The sequence below is a fragment of the Fringilla coelebs genome, assembly GCF_963513975.1.
Source record: "Fringilla coelebs genome assembly, chromosome: 28".
NCBI classification, from domain to species: Eukaryota; Metazoa; Chordata; class Aves; order Passeriformes; family Fringillidae; genus Fringilla; species Fringilla coelebs.
The window spans coordinates 5,928,665-5,947,518 of record NC_140054.1 but is presented as its reverse complement, the minus strand read 5'-3'; the positions used below and the strand labels follow the sequence as shown (position 1 = coordinate 5,947,518).

The 18,854-nt window shown below is 49.7% G+C and overlaps 1 protein-coding gene across 4 annotated transcripts; it reads right to left on the bottom strand.

Moving 5' to 3' along the window:
- Positions 1 to 496: 496 nt before the first annotated feature.
- On the bottom strand, positions 497 to 12,963 carry NIPAL3 (NIPA like domain containing 3). 4 transcript variants are annotated; one of them, XM_084222768.1, is made up of 12 exons: positions 12,887 to 12,963; positions 11,765 to 12,134; positions 10,114 to 10,182; positions 9,856 to 10,027; positions 9,703 to 9,762; positions 9,031 to 9,176; positions 8,313 to 8,409; positions 7,160 to 7,295; positions 6,496 to 6,584; positions 5,730 to 5,793; positions 4,754 to 4,848; positions 497 to 4,294 (listed from the first exon to the last, which is right to left on the bottom strand). In XM_084222768.1, exons 2-12 carry the CDS (start codon positions 11,861 to 11,863, stop codon positions 4,095 to 4,097), a joined length of 1,227 nt encoding a protein of 408 aa, XP_084078894.1. In that variant the 5' UTR covers positions 11,864 to 12,134; positions 12,887 to 12,963; the 3' UTR covers positions 497 to 4,094. The 4 variants fall into 4 exon arrangements, with proteins under 4 accessions (XP_084078894.1, XP_084078897.1, XP_084078896.1 ...); XM_084222771.1 differs by having other exon boundaries at positions 9,031 to 9,152; XM_084222770.1 differs by lacking the exon at positions 12,887 to 12,963 and adding an exon at positions 12,848 to 12,878.
- Between the last annotated feature and the right edge of the window lie 5,891 nt (positions 12,964 to 18,854).

Here is an 18,854-nt window from a genome sequence, read left to right as displayed (position 1 = left end):
GAGCTCAATTTCAGTAAAAAACATCACTAGTCAGGCCACCAAAAAGACAGTGATTTTGGGTTGTGTCCCCACACCTTTCTTTGGATCATAATTTCAAGCTCTTCAAAATATTAAATGCAAAATATTTTTTCCAAAGCCCTGTAAAAGGAAGTTTTAAAGGTAAATTGCACAATTCCTGCAGCTGACCCCAACTATGTGGAGACTCCTGTGACACTGGGAGCATTAGTAATGCTGTAACAGTCTGCATTTCATTTACAAGTGTCCTGTTAAAAACAGACAGAGAGCTCTTTCAATACACACTGCAGTCACCTAACTCCTGCCAGCTTCTCCCAAGACATTTCTGGTCAATGAAAGCTCTACCAGGAGCATGGAGCAAACCAGAATTCCATAGGTTTTAGCACAATCTTTTATTCAAAGTTTGGTTTCATTTGTCTCACCTGAAAGACAAATAGAATTAAACAGACATGCAACATTGCCTGTGAAAAATGAAGCAGTTATCCTTTCTAGTGCAAGAGTGTAGAGCTTGATTTATTTACACATTTTAATGTGAACAGGAGAACGCTGTAGGCAGATCATTTTATACATTCAGCTGTGCTCCACAGAGGTCAGTTACACATAAAATACACACTGAGGATGTTTTAAGTGCTCTGGTGCATTGAGAAGCCACACGGGGGGAGGCCAGAGATGTCAGTTCACACTGGGTGAGGAAGGCAGGGATGAACCCAAGGAACTGCCCCTTCACCAAAGGGCTGGAGCAGCTCCTGGTGCTGAGAAATCCCTTCCATTTGGGTTCTGGGGGTCCTGCACGAACCCTGCAGTGCTGACATTCACAGATCAGAGTGTGCTGGACAACACTTAAATCATTTTTCAGCCTGGAATGTGGCACAGGGCTCCTCTCCTTTGAACCTTCCTGTGCTGCTCAGCTGTAAATATTTGCTGCAGTCCCAGGCATGGCCACTGTCACTCAGACTAACAAATATTCTGTGAAAAGCTCAGTGTGAGGCTGCAAAACCCTCCCCGTTTCAGCCTCTCTGGACTAGAAGTTGGTGAGAAGTTTAATTCGCTCCTGAAAGAGCCAGAAAGAGCACAGGAGTCCTTAAGTCAAGTTTAAACAAGATACTTGGTTTCTCTGGGCCCTGCTCATGCCTTTTCTTAGGCTTAAGAGCAGAAAATAACATTTTTGGAAGATTGGGAGAAAAAGCAAGAAAGAGGAACGTGCATAAAATAAAAATATTAAAAACACCAAACAAAACCAACGCCATGTTAAGATTCCAGTGTTGAACAGCAGCAGCAAACAGGAGTGAGGTGCAGTCCCTCAGTCCAACCCCTACATCAGTCATGGAGCTGAGGCCCATGGCCAAGGAACACCCCAGGCTCCACTGCTGTGGCACAGTGATCAAAAATATTGTGATTTATGTGCTGGAGAAACAGACACCACCTCCAGAGGAGGCCTTTGGCAGGGAAGTTTCCAGAAACAAACAAAGGAAGATTTCCCTGTGGCTGCAGGTAAAGGGAACTGTCATAATTAAGTAGAATTATTTGAGCACACAGAGCCTGTGTAAATAAAACATGGTTATGTAAAGCTTTGGAGCAAGGCTTGCCTTTAGAATCTTTGCAAAGAAAGGGCCAAAGCCACACAATAGCACAAAAGCTCAGCTCCTGGCTGGGGCAGTTTCACTCAGAGAAGGGCTGACACCTGAGGGCTCTGTGCAGGGAGCCAGGGCAGGAATTGGGCTCAGGAGAATTGGGGATTTTACAGCAAAACCACCCCTGAGCAGGCCAGAGAGCAGCCTGGGGGGAGCACAGCCACCTCAGAGCAGCTCTGTCCCCTGGCTCTGTGTCCATCTCTCAGGGCTGTGCTGAGCAGGAAAACCCAAACCAGGCTCCATGGCTGCCAAGTCTGTGCTCCAGTCCCTGCTGAGAGCTGGGACCAGTGCGCTGGGACACACAGGACCATCCTGATCTGGCTGTCAGCAGCCTTTGAGGCCCTCCTGAATTATTTCAGACCACCTAATTAAGCACACAGAATATTGCCATGGAACAAGTGTGTGGTGTAGCACGGCTTGTTTTCAGACTCTGTGTTCTGTGGCTGCAGAACCAATAGGTCAGAACAGGTTGATGAAATGGGAAGAGATAAGGAAAGGCAGCATTCCTGTGCCCTTCCCATTCAGCCTCCCTGCAGTGCCTCATTCTGCATTGTTAATGAACAAAAGCTGCCCATAAATTCACCAGCAGTCGATGGCCACATCCAAAGGCACTAAATCAGTGTCACTGCACCCCAGCAAATGAATGCTCTGGCAGCAGGAGCCATCAACATCCTTATCTTGCTTAATCACAAATCAAGTATGAGGGTGAAAGGAAAGCTGTTATTTCTTGAGGTTTCCTAAGTTGCAGTGCAGGAGATGCCACTGATAAGATCTGAATTGTGTCCAGCTGGTGAAGAAACCTGGGTACAGCCCCAGGGCACCTCCCCTGGGCAGGGGGAAGGTTATTTTTCTAAGCTGCACAAAAATGCCAAAGCAATCCAAAGCATGCCCAGATTGAATCAGTCTGGCAAAGCAAACAAATGCAAAGGAACAGTTCTGTTGTCAGTTACAACAACAAGAACCTATAATAATCATGTACAGGTCAGGGGAGTTGCTGGGAATTTCTGGTAGTGGGAACAGAAACTGGCCATGAGTCAATTGAACAAATATAAATAAAAATAAATAAATGCAGAAAGACACTATTCCAAATCTAAGACAATCCCAAACTCCCTGGTATTGGGAGAATCACTTAAAAATACACAGAACACGAGCACTATTCCTTTCAAATAAAGTTCCAGGGTCCTGGAGACTCCACTGTGCAGACAGCCCAGACCACACTGAGTGGACTCAAAATTCAGTTTCCCAGAAAAAGCCCCAGTTTTAGAGCAGCCAGTGCTATCACAGTGCCAGGATAACCAGTGAATGATGTACTTTCTCCTCCATGGGCAGTTCCCCATGCTCCCCTTCTGTGTCCATTCTCCCTCAGTATCAGCTCCTGGCCATCTCCTGGAAGCTGGAAAGATAAATATCAAAGTACACAAAGCTCCATTATCCTCACAGGCCTCAGTGAGTGCTGGGCAACTTCTCTCCTTAGGTCATCCACAATAGTAGACAAGTATTGTTTTTCCTTTTTTTAAAGAAAGAAAAAGGGGGAGGACCCCAGCTCACATCACCTAAACTGAGCTTTTCAACTAAGCAACCTCAACACCTTTAAGTAGTTGGGACCACTAAAGTTGGAAATCCTGCCTCAATCAGAAAGAAAATAAATAAACGTGATAAAGAATTCAGATTTTGTCCAAAATTACATAAATTCCCCACCAGATACAGTCACATCTTTCTCATTTCTCCTTGTCCTCATCCTTTATAGTGCTCCCTCTGCACCATTTAATCCAACTTGAAGTTCCTGCTATGAAATCAGAAAAGTGACAAATAATCTTTGTTCTAAGCCATATAGCCCAGTGGTGCTCTAAAAACAACCCTCATCCTCAGTGCTTGTGTCCAACACAAGAAGTGCCCAAAATTGGTGGTTTGAAGGGATAAAGTGTTCACTCTCAGCAGTTCTGCTGCTCTAAAGGCACAGTGAGTTCCAGTGTTGGTGCTTCAAAACAATTCTATTGTATTGCTGTGTCAGGGGAGCCCCATGGTCACACCAGGATTTAGAGCCTTCCTGGAAATCTGTCACAGTCCCTGTAAATGAAAGATTAAATCCTGTCCTCCTCTCTGTGAGCGACTTGTCTGGAGATAAAACCACTCCCAGCAGGGCTGAAAACTGCACAGTCACTTCCACAGCATCTCCTCTCCCATCAGTTCCACAGGGCTGCACTCACCAGTCCATCATTCCACACTCCCAGCCAGCAGAATTCTGTGCAGATCTGGGATCTGCTTCCTGCCAAGTGCTTTCAACTTCCCACTAGAAAAAGTTGTTTATTTTAATAATCAGCCTGGAAAGTTCAGCTCCAGACGAGCTTGAAACTCTTCTCAAAGTCAGCTTTATGCTTGCTTCTATTTGAACAGGTAAATAAATAAAGGTCAAGCTGCTGACAACTCCCATGAGTCCTTGAAGGTCACTCACTCCTTCTTGCTGTGCTCCAGCACCCTGTAGGGAGGGGCAGGGACTCCCTTGGGTCCGTGCTGCTCCTGCACGATGGGCAGCGTGGCTGGGGTGTAGATTTCTGGCATGCTGTCATTGTTCTCCAGGGCGCCGTAGGAGAAGGAGGCTTTGAGGTCAGGCTGCACTGCAATCCCTTTGTCGTGCATGTTCTGCATGCCTGCAGGAGAGAGGCACAGATTAGGGACAAAAGTGCATTTTTGCTGCTCTCTGTTCAGCCAGGAAGTGAGCAGGCCCTGAGGCTCGTCAGCTGCTCGGGTGTTAAATCAAAGACAGGATGGGTTTGTGCTCAGCACTGGAGCAGCTGATGGAGAAGTAAGCTCCCAGTGACTGAGGGATGGCTCTCAGTTATCCATCAAGTGCTGCAGATCTTTCCTACAGCTCACCAGAGAGCTTAGCTGTGCTTCCCAAAGAAAATTTCTGCTCCTCTACCTCACTTCTGAGCCATCCCCAGAAATCAGTTCTTCCTGCTGGACCCAGCCCAGTCCCAAGCATGTGCTCAAACCAGTTCATATTCAGGTAACAACTGCCTGATCCACCCAGCCCTGAGCCAAAGCCTGAGCCCTCCCTGTGCAGCCCAGCTCCTGAACAGGGTGATGAAGCCCTGGACTTTGGTCACCTGGCATGGCATCCATTGAGATGTAGGGCTCGAAGGGGACAGGCTTCTTCCTATTCCTTGTGATCAGGAAGACTCCCAGGAATGCTATGAGGCACCTGAGGGAGGAGAAAGGATCACTGAGATGCCTGGCAAGGGAGGGCACAGAATATTCCCTGTTGCTCCCTACAGAATTCAGAGCTGCAGTTCAGGCACTGCCAAGGCAGAGTTCCAGGGCAGTGTCCAAGCTGAGCCCCCTTGAGCAGACTGGAACACCCCCAGCAACCAGCACAACCTCACCTTTATCAAACACAGGGAAAAGTTTTCATGTTAATTAATTAATTAACCCTGGCTAACCGCAGGAGAAAGGAAGCAAAGCAACATTTGGTTTTGCTTTGATGGGATTCCAGGATTTAGCAGCCTGACCTTTCCAAGGCTCCCTGTAAACACACCAGCAACCACGGATCTGGATTGTCACAGAGCAAGTGCAGCTCAGAACAATGATCTCCCAATTGTTTGGGGATTTTTTCCTGTACTTATCTAAAAGCCATTTGAGAATGTCCCCTGATTATGGAGAGGTAATTACACCAAAACACTGAGTTACACAGGAAATGTTTTACTGATCAGATCTGCATTGTGCCTTCTCCATGCTCTAAAAACTCCAGAAGTCAGGCACAGTTCAGGGAAGGTGCAAAATCTGAAATGAGGTTCCCAGAGAGAGTCTCTTTGGGTTATTTTACAATTCTTCCAGATTCATGAGCAGGGGCAGCTTGAAAACCAAGCCATATGCTGAGCACCCAGCTGATCCCCAGGATTTAGTGATTAATTGTTGTGTAATTGTGCATTACCAAGGGTTACATGATTTTTTCCAAACACAACACTGAGCTCCAAGGGCCACTCTCTGCTCTGACAGAGAGGTATTTTAAAAACAAATTTATATTTTTAAAATTTGAGCCACATGAAGCAACAGTTTTCTGTCAAAGAAACCTGGAGCACTTACCCCAGTGCAAACATACAAATGTGGAGCACATCTTCACCCATGAAGTCCAGGTAAAAAGTTGCTCCTTGAAAAGGAAATCATTCATTACATCTTCCCAATTCCACCTTCAGCCAGAACCCACATCAGCCAGGATTCCTATTTTTATAGCCAGCACCTTTGTTTATTTAATGATCTGAAAATAGGTGTCCTGATTTCTATTTTAACACAAATTATTGACAAATCTTTTTGAGTTTCGCTACCAAAATAGTTCTGCTGGTGTCACTAACAGAGATATAAATGAACCCGTGCAGCAAAAACAAGAGGGACTATTTTGGAATGATGAAACAAATTGGATTTAACTATAAAAAGATGCAAACTCTTGACCCCAAACAACAACAAACAGCTCCAAATTCTAAAAGTGTCCCTGGTGTCCTGGGTGGCAGCAGAACACATGTTCTGCCTCTTTGCATTTTTAATGTATAGAAAATAAAGTCAAAAATAAATAACTAGGAAATATTTTACCTGCACATGTAAGAACGCATATTGAATGAGGAATAGTCTCAAATAAATTCCCCTGCACTTTAAACAAAATGACAGCACTGAACAGAAAATTTTAACAGTCTACTGGGATAATTCACATTTTTAAAAAGGAAAAAAAAAAACAAAGTCAGTGCAGATGAGAGATAACAAAAAAATAAGAGTCATCATATTGCTAGCATTCACCTTCTTCTGGGGGATTATTTCCCAAAATCTTTTGCCCTTTTTTTAGAAAGGTTTGTGCAGTTACCTGCTGAGATTGCTGCTGTGGTGGATAGGATGTAGCCAACGCTGGAGATCTGAGCTGAGTCATAGAGCTGGGAGGCTTGAGCTAAAAACCTGCAACACAATCACAGGCAACAGGGGCTGATTGGGAAGGATCCTTTTTTTGGAAACACCTTTCACAAGTGATGCATAAATTTAAGGAAATTCATTCTTTTCCTCACTGAACAGCAGCAGCAGCAAGCCTTGGAAAGAATTAAAAGGACAGAAGAGGGAGGTTTGTGGCTGCACTGAAATTACTGCCCCAACCTCAGGGCCAGAGTGTCCCTCATATTTTGAGAAGCCTTTTATCCCTGCTGCTACCAGCTTTTTATGTTATTGCAAGTACAAAGGGGGAAAAAAACCCCTAAAAATAGACACATTTTCAACAACACTGATCCTGCACTTTGATTTTAGGCAGTGCAGATACTGCATGTGACTGGCCACCATTTCAGTCCTAAAACTGTTTGGCAAATACTTGAATGGTGGCATGAAAACCGCCTGGTAGTGTCCCTCTGTGGAAAAGCAAAGAGCCCCCCAGATCCCAGCAAAGAATGGATAATTTTCCTCCATGTTAATGGGTATTTCTGGCATGGCACCAAAGAGCCCCTGACCCAAACCCCAAAATTGCAGAGACAGAGAGGAGTGCTTACGTGGCCTGGTAGATGGCTGTGGCAGCCATGCACACCAGCATGATGTAGAAGATGGGGGAGTCCAGCTGCAGGGTGCCCTGGATGGACACCAGGATCATCCCAGCCACAGCCTTCACTGTCACCACGGTCATGGAACCTGGGGGTCACCACACACAGCTGGGGCAGCTGCAGGAGGCTGCAAACACCCCAGCACCCCCAGAAACCTCCCCTCCTCCTGCCAGGCCAGACAAGGCGTGCAAACTGCCTGTCTGCCACCAGCTCTGCCCCTTCCATCCCCACAAACCCAGCACAGCAACCTCCAGTAATCACTGAACCCTTCTCTAGCTACAGAGCTGGGGGCATTCACTGCTGTTGTAAAGAGTGTTCTGGAATTACAGGATGGGAGGATAGAATTTTCCATTTGGTTTGGTTCATAAAGCCAAAGAAGTCTCCAAAACAAGAATCAGGAAGAACTTTCCTTTCTTGAAAGTTGGGCCATTCAGAATGAGGGCAGTTACTTTGTAATTCATGGAGCCTCTGAGGCACCACTGAAATCCAGCCCCAAAGGGCTCAAAAAACCAAAAAAGAGTAAAAGAAAAGACACTGCAGGAACTGAAGGTGCATAAACAAAAATTGAGGACTGTGACACAGATTTCAGCACGGCAGACTTGCCATTACTCATCCTTTTTAAAGTTTAATTGATTACAGTTTCCATTTTAAAAAGTATTAAATGTGTAAATCCAAAATCACTGCAGGATCCCACTGTGGGATATCAGAATCACCAGGGACTCAGTTTCACAGGGACAAGCTGGGGTGGCAGAGAATTGCTCCTTTCTTTAACCCCACAGCAAATCTTACCAGAGCTAAGACAATCCTTGTAGGTCAAATCCTCTCTTTCACCCACTGGCTCAGCCCTCCTCACACACTAATTGCCACCCTTTGTGTGCCCAGATTAAAATTAAGAACATTAATAAATAACCTGCACTTTCTGTGCTTGGCAGATTATTTGTCTGATGAGGAATAAGCCTTAATTGTTCAAAGGTTCTTTGCAAAGATCCTAAACATCAGCTTCAGGAACATTTCTGGAGGAAATTTGTGCATTTCATAGCATTAATTAAATCTCCTGCATGCCTCAATTTACTGTTTAAAGATCTTACAAGTCCTATCAACTTACCCAGCAAAGCCACCAGCAGGAGAATAATGACAATGTAGTTTGCATTTCTCTCCTTGTAAAAATACAGGAGCAGACAGAACACAATGATCTCCACAAGCTACAAAAGAGAAATGAGAATATCAGAGATGCAGAGCACACAGGGTTGGCAGTAAATGAGATTCTGAGCCAATCAAACATTAGAATAGGGCAAATCAAAGGGAAATGGGGATCCCACACAATTACAGACCAAATTCAGCATCATCTCAGATTCCAGTTGGAGGAGATATTCAGCAGCTGCTGGCAGAACAGGAAACACAGGGCACTTCTGGTGTTGGATTTATGGTAAAGCAGCTGATCAAATAGTCCTGACTGAGTGTTCTCAGGAGAGATCTCAGTCTGCTTTCTGCACTGAGCTTCCACAAGTGATGCCTGGGGCACTGCCAAAATTATCTTCCTTAAAACACAAATTTCATGGGATTTTCAATAAGAGATTCAAGGGCCCAGAGAAAGTCAGTGTGGAAAAAGCCTAGATTCAGGCACCAGTAAATTTTCATTTAAAGACATTTAATCCTCCAGAATTCACAGAAACCAAAGGAGCTGTGCATGTGTCTGACACCTGGAAAAGCTGGCCCAGGTTCATGAGTGAACACAGTGAACACTGGTAGCAACCAGAAGGAAAAATAATGCTGGCAATGAAACCATCCCCAGGAGAAAACCCCCACCCTCCATGGCCCCTCACCATGTAGAGCAGGAATGGCCAGCTCACTAAATGCCTGGTGATGTTTTCTGCTGTCATCTTCTCGTGGCTGTTGGGTCCAAATGTCACCAGCAGGTAAGTGCCAACAACTGCCAGGCCACAGCCTACGAAGGACAGCACGTAGCGCCCTTGGGCAGGCACGGGACAGGAGAGCACAGGGTTAATGAGGGACTGGGGTGCATGCAATTCATGAATTAATCCCACAGCACCATCACTGGATCTTCCTCTGGCTGCCCTTCCTGCCCCACCTCCAAAATGCTGCAGGCACCAGGGGCACTGGGGGTGTGGGAGCTGAGACAAAGTTGGTACAGGTGGCATCTGCTAAATTAATCAAGCTGCAAGATCTGGGATCCTGCCTGGCGCTGCCCACAGCCCTCTCCCACTTCTGCAAACACCTCCACGTTCATGGAATTCATTCCCTTGTGCCTGTGCTGCAGCTTCAGCCTGTTTCTAAATGCTGTGAGGTTCAGGGGATTTGGCACAAGCCAGGAAAAAGATCTCCATTTGTAATAAACAGTGGAGGACATGACACATTTCATCCAAGAGGTGCTAATGAGACCTTGCCAGCCCTGTAATTATAATTCCTGAGGGCCCATGCTGTGTGTGATGAACTGTAAACACAGAGGAAAAATGAAAAGGAACTGTGGAACTTACTAAAAAATTCCTTGGGCTTCCATTTTTCTTTAATAAATATAATTCCTATGATTGCACTAGCTATGAAAAGAAAAAAAGAAAAGGAGAGAGAAACAGTGAATTGTGGAGTCAGGAACGTCCCAGGGGAACACACTCGGGCTCCTTGCTCCTTACCCACGACAGACACCGCGCTGAGGGGCACAATCAGCGAGAGAGGAGCGAAGGCATAGGAGGAGAACACTCCCAGCTCCCCCAGCAGCAGCAGCAGGAATCCACTCCACCAGGTCTTGGTCCTGAAGTAGGCCCGGGGGTCCTTGGAGCCTGCCAGCCTGATGTGGCTGTATTTCTGGGCAGGAACACACAAAGAAAGCAGCTCTGTCAGTCTGCTTGTTTATTTCAGCGCAGGATGAGGATTTGCTTCGGGGCACTCACCTGGAGGTTGAGGGCAATGCTGCTGACAAGGTGCCCAAAAATAGCCAGAAGTGCCCCAATCAAGTTCTCCTGCAAAACCAAGGGAACACACAATTATTGAAGTCAGCCAAGGAACCCAGAGGGGCTCGCACACTCTGGAGGAGAGAAGACTTTTAAACCATTCCTCAAGCATGGAATGGCCTGGGATGGAAGGGACCTTTAAAGGTCATCTGCTCCAACACCCAGCTGCCAATACAAGCTGTTTATCTCCCTCCCTTCCTGCTGATCTGGGGCAGCTCAGATAAGTGCTGTGCCTGTGCTCCAGACCTGTGAACTCAGGGGGAAGATAAGACTCAACAGCCACTTTCTCCAAGAGACTTCAATTAGTTTGCAGTTTCTCAGAGAGGAGGTAGATAAGGCTAAACCAGCCCCACACCATCACTCATTCTTGCCTCTGAAAAACTCATTTATGAGGATTTTTTTTTTATTGCCCTGGAATTCGACAGAGAATGGATGAGGAACCTCTGCTTCCCAACTATTTTGCTCTTCTCCAGTTGTGACAGCTGCTGGTTCAGCCCATGTGATGAGGCAGCCCAATTATCACAGATTTTAATCTGCTTTTTGTATAAACCAGTTATTCTCAAAGTCACAGGAGACTGCTGACAGCTCCCAACCTCTTCTGCACTGGCATTCAAAGCTGAGCAACAATTCTCACGCTCTGAAGATGGAATTTGAAATGAAGGAAGGATGTAAAGCAGGCTGAGTCACAAAGGAGATGCAGAGGAGGGCTGAAGAGAAGAGCCTGAGGCCACCAAACATTTGTGTGCTCCCAAAAGTGCCTAAACCTCATTAAATGTCATTAGCAGTGTTCCTGCAGCCCAGTCCTTACTTGGGTTGATTTGGGAGTACCCAGCTCACACTCAGATGTCAACAGGAATAAATGAAATAATCTTGATTTTCTCATACACAGAGGAACTTCCAGATTTCAAATTTGTAGGAGCAAAACAAAAAAACTCTTTATCAGAATGCACAAAAAGAAGATTCACCCAAAGAGCTTCACTCAAAACCACCTGAGAGAGGTTCCTAGGACAGAGAGAGAAGGTGGCAGGAGGATGTCACTGTGTGACCACAGTGCAGAGTTCTCTGAGCACTTGGGTCAACTCCCACAAGGGCCCAGGACTGTGGTCTCAAAGGGAAATAAAAGCCCTTTTTGCTGAGCTTCGCTGAGCACCCTCAGAATGAGGGATTCAGAGGGAATTTCTCTGCTCCCAGCTGGAGAACAAGGAGGAATGACAGCCCCATGTCCCAGCCAGCTGCAGCCTCTGCTGTGAGCTCACCCCATGAAATCCAAACACCTGAACACACAGAGCAAACCAGGAGCTCTGCTCTGTTACTGCTGCGTGGCTTGGGCTGAAAGGGCACCTGTGGGAATCAGTGCACCCAAACACCTCCACACCTTCCCCTGCCACACCTTCCTCCAGCTCCTCTGCTCTGCAGACACAGAATTTCTCTCTCTCTCTCTTCAGCACAGGATAGGACACCCCAGGAATGACTGAATTCAAAGACAGAGCCCTTTCTGCAGAAAACATCCCCAAAGCAGCATCATGATCAGCTCATTCCAGAATCAGGGCCCCAGGGGATGGAAACCTCGCTGCTGGGGTGGGGAGCTGACCTTGTAGGAGAAGGAGTCTGTGTGTGGCTGCACAGAAACTGCTGCTGTGGCCAACGGGAGCTGCTGGAGCTGCAGGCTGGGGCTGTTCCCTCCTTCCATTTTGGGGTTTTCTCTTTGCTTTTCAGCTTTCTTGATGCTGGAAGTTCTCTTTAAAGAAGAGACTTGGACTCTGCTGGAGCCAACGTTTGGTACCGCTCCTTGCCATCCATCCTGTTCCCCTGGGCAAGTTCAGGGAAGCACAAACGAGTCCTGCTGCTCCCCTTCCCCTGCCCTGGCTCAGGGTGGGCAGCACAGGCACAGAGAGGAGTAGATGAGCCACTGCTTCCAGCCAGTCAGTGAGACAGCAGGGTTATGTTCCTTCAAAATGAATCTAAGGGGAAAAAAAAGAAATAAAACCCAGGGAATTAGATCAAATAAATCAGTGGTCCAAAACCTGCAATGACAGACAGGCACAGAAACGCCCCTGGAATCAAACTCACAGCTGCACATAAAAAAGAAAAGCAGCTTTTAAATGTCTTCCTAGAAAGCCTTGGACAGAAATTCAGAGACTCTGCTTGACAAGCTCCTGTGAACTGGCTGTGCCCCAGGGGTGACACACTCAGCTGGCATTTAACAGCACCACAAAGGCGCTCAAGTCCTCCAAGCTCTGCTTCTCATGTCCCTCCTCCCCGAAGCTCCTTCCTCCGAGCCCCGGTTCCCCGGGCCGAGCTCGCCGCAGGTGCCTGGGGAGCAGCGGCGCCGCCCCCGCCCGGTGTGAGCGGATCCCGCGGGGTGCGACCGTCCCGGGCTCCCGGGCAGCCCCAGCGTGGGGCACAACCGCCATGGACGGGCAAAGCCACCCACGGTGCGGGGACGGGGCAGCAAATCCGCCTCCACCGCCAGCGACCCTGCCCGGGCAGCGCAGGGCGCCCGACACCCCGGGCCGGGACACGGGACACGGGCTGTTCCCACCAACCCTCCGGTGCGCCGGCCCGGCGGCTCTCCCTGCCCTGCCCTGCCCTGCCCCTCGGCGCGACCCCGGCCCGGCCCCGGCGCTTACCGGCCCCGCCGCTGACCCCGGCCCGACGCGACCCCGCCGCTCACCGGCCCCACCGCTGACCCCGGCCCGGCCCCGCCGCTCACCGGCCCCACCGCTGACCCCGGCCCGGTCCCGGCCTCCAACTCCGGCTCCCGGTCGAGCGCCGCGGCCGCTTCCTGCCCGGCGCATCCAATTGGTCTCCAGCGCTGTCAATCAAAGGCCCGGCCCCAAGGTGAGAGCGAGGATTGGCTGCCGCGCGAAGGCGGGGTCTGGCCCAGCCAATGGGCGCAGGGTTCTGAGGGGCCGGGCGGAAGAAGCGGCGTTCCGCCGCTCGGTTGGGGCGGGACAAGGCGGTCCCGCGGGCCCCGCCCGGAGCGCTTCCCGGGCCAGAGCTGCAGGGATAGCCGTGGCCCCGCGTCATCCTCCGGTTTGCCCCGGTGGGACCCGTTCCTCCCGCCCTCCCCGTGTGCGCGGCTCCTAGTGGCGCGAACAGCAGCCGGAGCCGCCTTAAGGCGCATGCGCTAAGCGTCTCCGGCGAGCCACCTTAAACCAGCCGCCGTGGCGCTGAGAGCTCGGCTGTGATTGGGCGCCTGCTCACAGTAACAGGCACGGTGATTGGAGGAGAGCTGAGGCGGCTGTTGTCTCGGTAACCGGCTGTCCGCGTTCCCGGGGCCGCCGAGGGCCGGGGATGAACGGGCAGGAACGGGCGGATACAGACCCCAGACCGCACACCGCACCTGAGCAGGGTCGGGGATCTCCCCGGTGCCCCCCGCGCCGCCTCAACCGCTCAGGTAACCGCCATTCCCAGCGCACCCCGCGCCGCCTCACCTGGGCGGGGCTGGGGCGTGAGGCGACTTCCGGTGGCGCCTCAGGTGAGGCCCTGGAAGCTCCACCTCATCCCTCAGCTCATCCCTCACCGGGGCTCCTCTCGCCCCCGAGTGCCGGTTCTCTCCATGCAGACAGCAAAGGCCATGGCTGAGCTAAGCCAGCTCTGCAGCCTCGGCCCTGCTGCACGTTCAGAGCTGGGACTGAGCTTAGAAACAAAATCCCGGCTCTGCCCTGAGTGGTGACACTGAACGTGTGGGCCGTGGCCGGATCCCCGCCCTTCCGGCTCAGGGATGCTGCGGAGCTCAAGGTACCTCTGGCAGAACAGCACCACTCGGTGCCATGTCCTGAAAATAAACAGCACTTAAAAACATCAACCATGCCACACCAAAGCACAGCCAGGGTTTGGTACTGGGGCAAATCAAGGGGTATCTGGAATTATTTATAGCCACAGTGGGTTAGAGGAGTTCCAGGTCCAAAATTCCTCCTCTTGGGGATAAACCAGCACAAGGGAATAAGAAATGCAATCAAACAAAACATTCATCAACAGCAGTGCTTCCAAGGGTATTTTTAAATAAACCAGGGAAATGAAACGCAGGAGTGACTGCTGGGTTTCTGGCAGGAATGCTGCATTAATGTTGGATTTGTCTTTATCTTACACATCCCATTTCAAAGGAAAGCTGCTGTGGTGTTCACATGTTTCTTGCATCTCCATATTCAGCGTTGTTGTCCTTGGCTGCTCTTTTTAGGTTTCAAGATTTCCTTATGAACACCACAGGAAAGGGATCTCAAACTGGGGGGGGGAAAGAGATTTAAGCCTCAATCAAAGGGATTTCAGTATAACCAAAAATGTTTGAAGTTTATGAGGGTTTTTTTTTTTTTTTTTTTGACACTGGTAATGATCCCGTTCTCCAACAAAAATAGCAACGAATTTAGATCAAGGTCATTAAATTAACTTTATAATCACAACTGATAACAGAAGGAGAAATGGCAATGCACCATGAACGGTTTAAACCTGGAAATGACTCGGGTGGATGCTCTCACTTGTGCCACCTCCCTGTGTCCGTCCCAGCAGCCCTGGCCCTGTTTGTCCGGGTGTTCGAGCCCCCCTGGCATTTCTTCAGGCGCACACTTCGGCACTCGGTGCAGCTCATCCTTGTGCGGGGATCCCGCCGGGGTGTCCCCTCTCCCCTCCTGGCTGCCCTTCCCGCTGCTCCCGGGCGTTCGGGAATTCCATCCGCCCTCCTTCACCAGCAGAGGGAAGCAGAAGGATGCGTTAAACCCGCAGCGCTTTCCCAGCCAGCGCTCGCAGGTGCCAAGGGCCTCCTGGGCTTCCTGGATGCACCTTCCCAGCTGCTTCCTCAGCTGGGGGAAGGAGGATGCCCTTCCACAGCCTCCCCCTGTCTGGGGACTACGTGGTAACCCCAGAACTCCCAAAATTACCTACAGGAAGGATTTCTGAAACTCTGTACCGGGTATGTAAAGTAGGTAGATCAAGGAAGTGTTTGGCATCTCCCCCTCTTTCTTCTCCTGCCTTTAGCATCTTCTCTTTCTTCTTCTTGCTTTGATCTCTTGCTCCTTGCTTGTCTCTCCCATCTCAGTGATATCAGGAGTGCATTATCTCAGGGTTGAATAACCTCAATCAAGGACGTAAAGGACAAAAAAAGATGAGGGGAAAATTATCAAGGTGGAGAAGTTGCTTAAAGACTTTCTGTAGGCGCCATCAGTCTGCCTGGTCAGCTTCCAGCAGAGCCAGCTGACCTGATGCTGAGCTGTGACTAAAGCAGAGCAGGCAGAGTCTGCAGGGAGCTTCTCAAAGCACTCCCTTCCCTTTGAGAATTTCCTGCTTGAAGGGCAGAGTGGGCAGCAGGCCAAACCACAAACTACACAAGGGCTTGGCTGCTTCTCTCCTAGGCTTTATCCCTGGAGAAGAGTTCCTGCAGCAGGTCACGAGGGGAGGCACTGAGACATCAACACCAGGCCGTTTGGGGGCTGCTGACTTGCTTTCCCCCACCTGAAGGACTTGGCTGGGTCCTCCTCAGCCATTCTGGGGCACATTCCTTGAGTCAGGGATAAATGCCAGGACAGGAAGTTACCCACTTGTAATTTAGGCAGTGGAAGGAGCTTATTTGTCTCTCAGTGCCTGACCTGGAACACCCAAGAGGTGACTTGACCCACTTGTGTCACTCTGCCAGTTCACCCCTGCCTGCACACATCCCTGCAGGACCCAGCCACTGGGGCTGGGAGCTGCTGCTGGGTTTCCCTGGCAGCACAGTGCCCCTTGCATCACCCAAACACAATTCCTGGCACTCTGGGGCATGCAGGAGCTGAATCTGCAAGGGTGTGGAGGTGCCTGATCTCCAGTTACCCTCAGCAGCACTGGGGTGATGATGGATGTGCCAAACCCAAGCTGGATGCACAGGAGGGGAGAAGGGCTCCAGAGCCTTTCCCAGCACGTGCTGTCCTGGAAGGAGTCAGGAACAGCAGGAGCTGCCCTGGCTGGCCAGGGATTGCATCCAGCCCTCCAGGCTGGGCAGCAGCAGCCAAGCCTGGCAGCACCAGGGCAGAAGGAGCTTGCAGATGCAGTTTTTTATCAGCTGCTCTGGAAACCTGCTGCAATTTTAATAATCAGCTCCAGCAGAATTGGGCAGGTCCTGCTTCCCTCAGCACAACCCTGCTGGCCACGGGCTGGACAACCTCGAGCACATGGCAGGGCCACGTGGAGATGGACCCCCTGGCCAGGGCAGTGCAGGCTCTCTTCTGGTTCTGGTTCTGGTTTTTGATAGGGAACAGCTGGCTCAGGATCCTGCTCCCTGCAGATGAACCCTCAGACCACATCTTCAGAAGTCTCCTGTAATTTTGGAGCAGCCCAAGTCAGAGCAAGCTCTGCTGAAATTCACGGAGTTGCAGCACGCACCTCAAATTTTGGTCGGTCCTGAAACGTTTTCCTAAAAAGAAAAATAAGTAGAAAAGATGATTTGTGCTCAGCTGCTTGATAACTCGAGGGGTATTTTTACAGGAAAGGCTGAATTCACCAGAAGACTGATTCCTTGGGGTCTGATTCCTTGCAAAGCTCTCCCAGTTTTCATGGAATGGCCCATATTTGGGGTTTGTTATTTTTAGCACCATAGTAGCACTGTTCCACTTGTCTGTGCATGCAGCCAGGAGCAGCTCAGCTGAGGGAGGAAAACGGAGCAGGAGGAGTTCCCTGTGATCTCACTGTAAATCAGCACCTTCTGCAGCAGCCAGCACTGCCTGCCCACTCCCTGCCACTCTTCCTCTCAGCCTTTTGTAAGGCCAAGCAGAGCAGGAGCCTCCATTCCCCTCCCAGCCATTTCTGGTTGTTCCTTGAGGGGTTTGAGTCATTCCAGGGTTGTTGTTGCTGTGGCCAAGCACAGGTTCCATCTGGATGGGGTTTTTAATCTGCCCTTGGCTCATCCATTCCCCTTCTTTGAGCCTGGCTTCTTCCCTGCTCCTGCCAAATGCAGTTAAATCCCTTCATCCTCGTGTCTGCATGAGTGCAGTTATGCCCCAGCTGCTTCATTTGCCCCTCAGCTGCCATTGCCTCGTTCTTCAATCCCAGGCCTTCCCTGTTCTCTGCCTCCTCTGCCATTTGGGGAGGGGACATGGGATCATTGCCAGAAACTCTCAAGTTACCTGAACAGGAACCAAGGCACCTCCAGAGTGTTTTCCATGGGTAACTGGCAGACAAGACACTTAATGAAGTTCACACAATGTTCCCAAAGACCAGAAACTTCAGCTCTTCCATCCTACACACTGGAATAATTTCACATTTGTGTTAGTATAAAGCTGTTCTTTTATCTTCTATGGTCCCAGACCTTCCAGTTCCCACTGGGATTGGCAGAAGTAGGACATGAAGGGCATTCAGCCCTTCTTGGGACCACATCTGAAAAGCTGGAGGGATCACGTACAACACAGGCAGGGCTGGATTTATTTGGCTCTATAAATAGAATCCTGCCCAGTCCTCTTTTTGAAAAGCCCAGGAAAAGAAGGGAGGCAGGAAAGGTGTGGTACTGCAAATAAAGCATTCTGCCCACATGCTGCTTTAATTAGGCCCAGCTCAGAAGTTACAGGTGGGATTTTAGATGTGCTGTGGCTCCCAGTCTGTACAAATTGCTTTGTGGACTGCAGAGAAATTTGATCTTCCTCATCCTCAGAATCACTCAGCTTTCCATGCAACAGGAGGCTTGCATTAAAGGATTAAAATTTTGAAACTCTGAAGGCACCTACCTCGATGTACAGTTAAAATTAAAGCATGGAATTTGTGTGACTTGGAAAGCAAAACAGGAAATCCAATAATAGCAGCACTGGTGGTGCTGGAATGGTGGGTTTGGTTCTGGCCACCCTAACTCTAAAAAAGACAGGCAGATGACACCTGGTGGCACTTCTGGGCTCAGGGGCTGCAGGGTCTCACCTGGTGGCACTGCTGGGGAGCTGTGTCAGTTCTTGCAGCTCGGCACCTGCCTTCAGGTTGAGTTCCTCAAGTCCTGCTGATTCACCCTTGTGCAAGTCACTTAACTGTTCTGTGCCTGCTGCCCAGCCCTGCAGGTGCCCAGGCTGCAGCAGGGTGTTGTAAGCCCTCATCCACAGGAATTCGGGGTGTTTGGAGATGTGGGAGCTGTTAACAGAACACCGAGTGTCATTAGCCATTATCAGATGGTTTATAATAACATACACACACCTCCTGGGCTGCTTTGTCCCTGTTGTGGTGTCATGCTGTAGCTCTGATTGCTTTGGGATTTTGTTATTTCTAGAGGGCGTTTTTGAGTTTTTCCCCAGTTTTGAGCCATTCCCCAGTGAGCTGTCCCCTCTCAGAGTGCTCCTGGAGCAGCCCCATCGCCTGTGCTGAGGCAGACTCCAGAATATGTGATGACTTTGCAGAGCTGCTTAACACGGAGTGAACACACAGCTTAATCAGCTTAATAAGCTGCCACTCATCAGCTGAGACACCTTTACTGCCAGCAAGCACGTTCCTGAAGCAATTCAAGCTTTTACAGTCGCTTGGTGGTGTTTATACATCAGCAGAGGTGTTTTCCCTCCCAGTCTGGGTGTGCAGAGAGCGCACAGAGCAGTCCCAGGGCTCAGCTACCACAGTCCTGCTCACTCACAGCCCTTGCTCTGGGACTCTGAACTCTGCTGCAGTGACTCAGGCTGAGCACCTGCCCCAGCATGTTCTGTGTTGATTAAACTGGTTTGCAGGCCATAATTATTTTCTCTATCATGGTA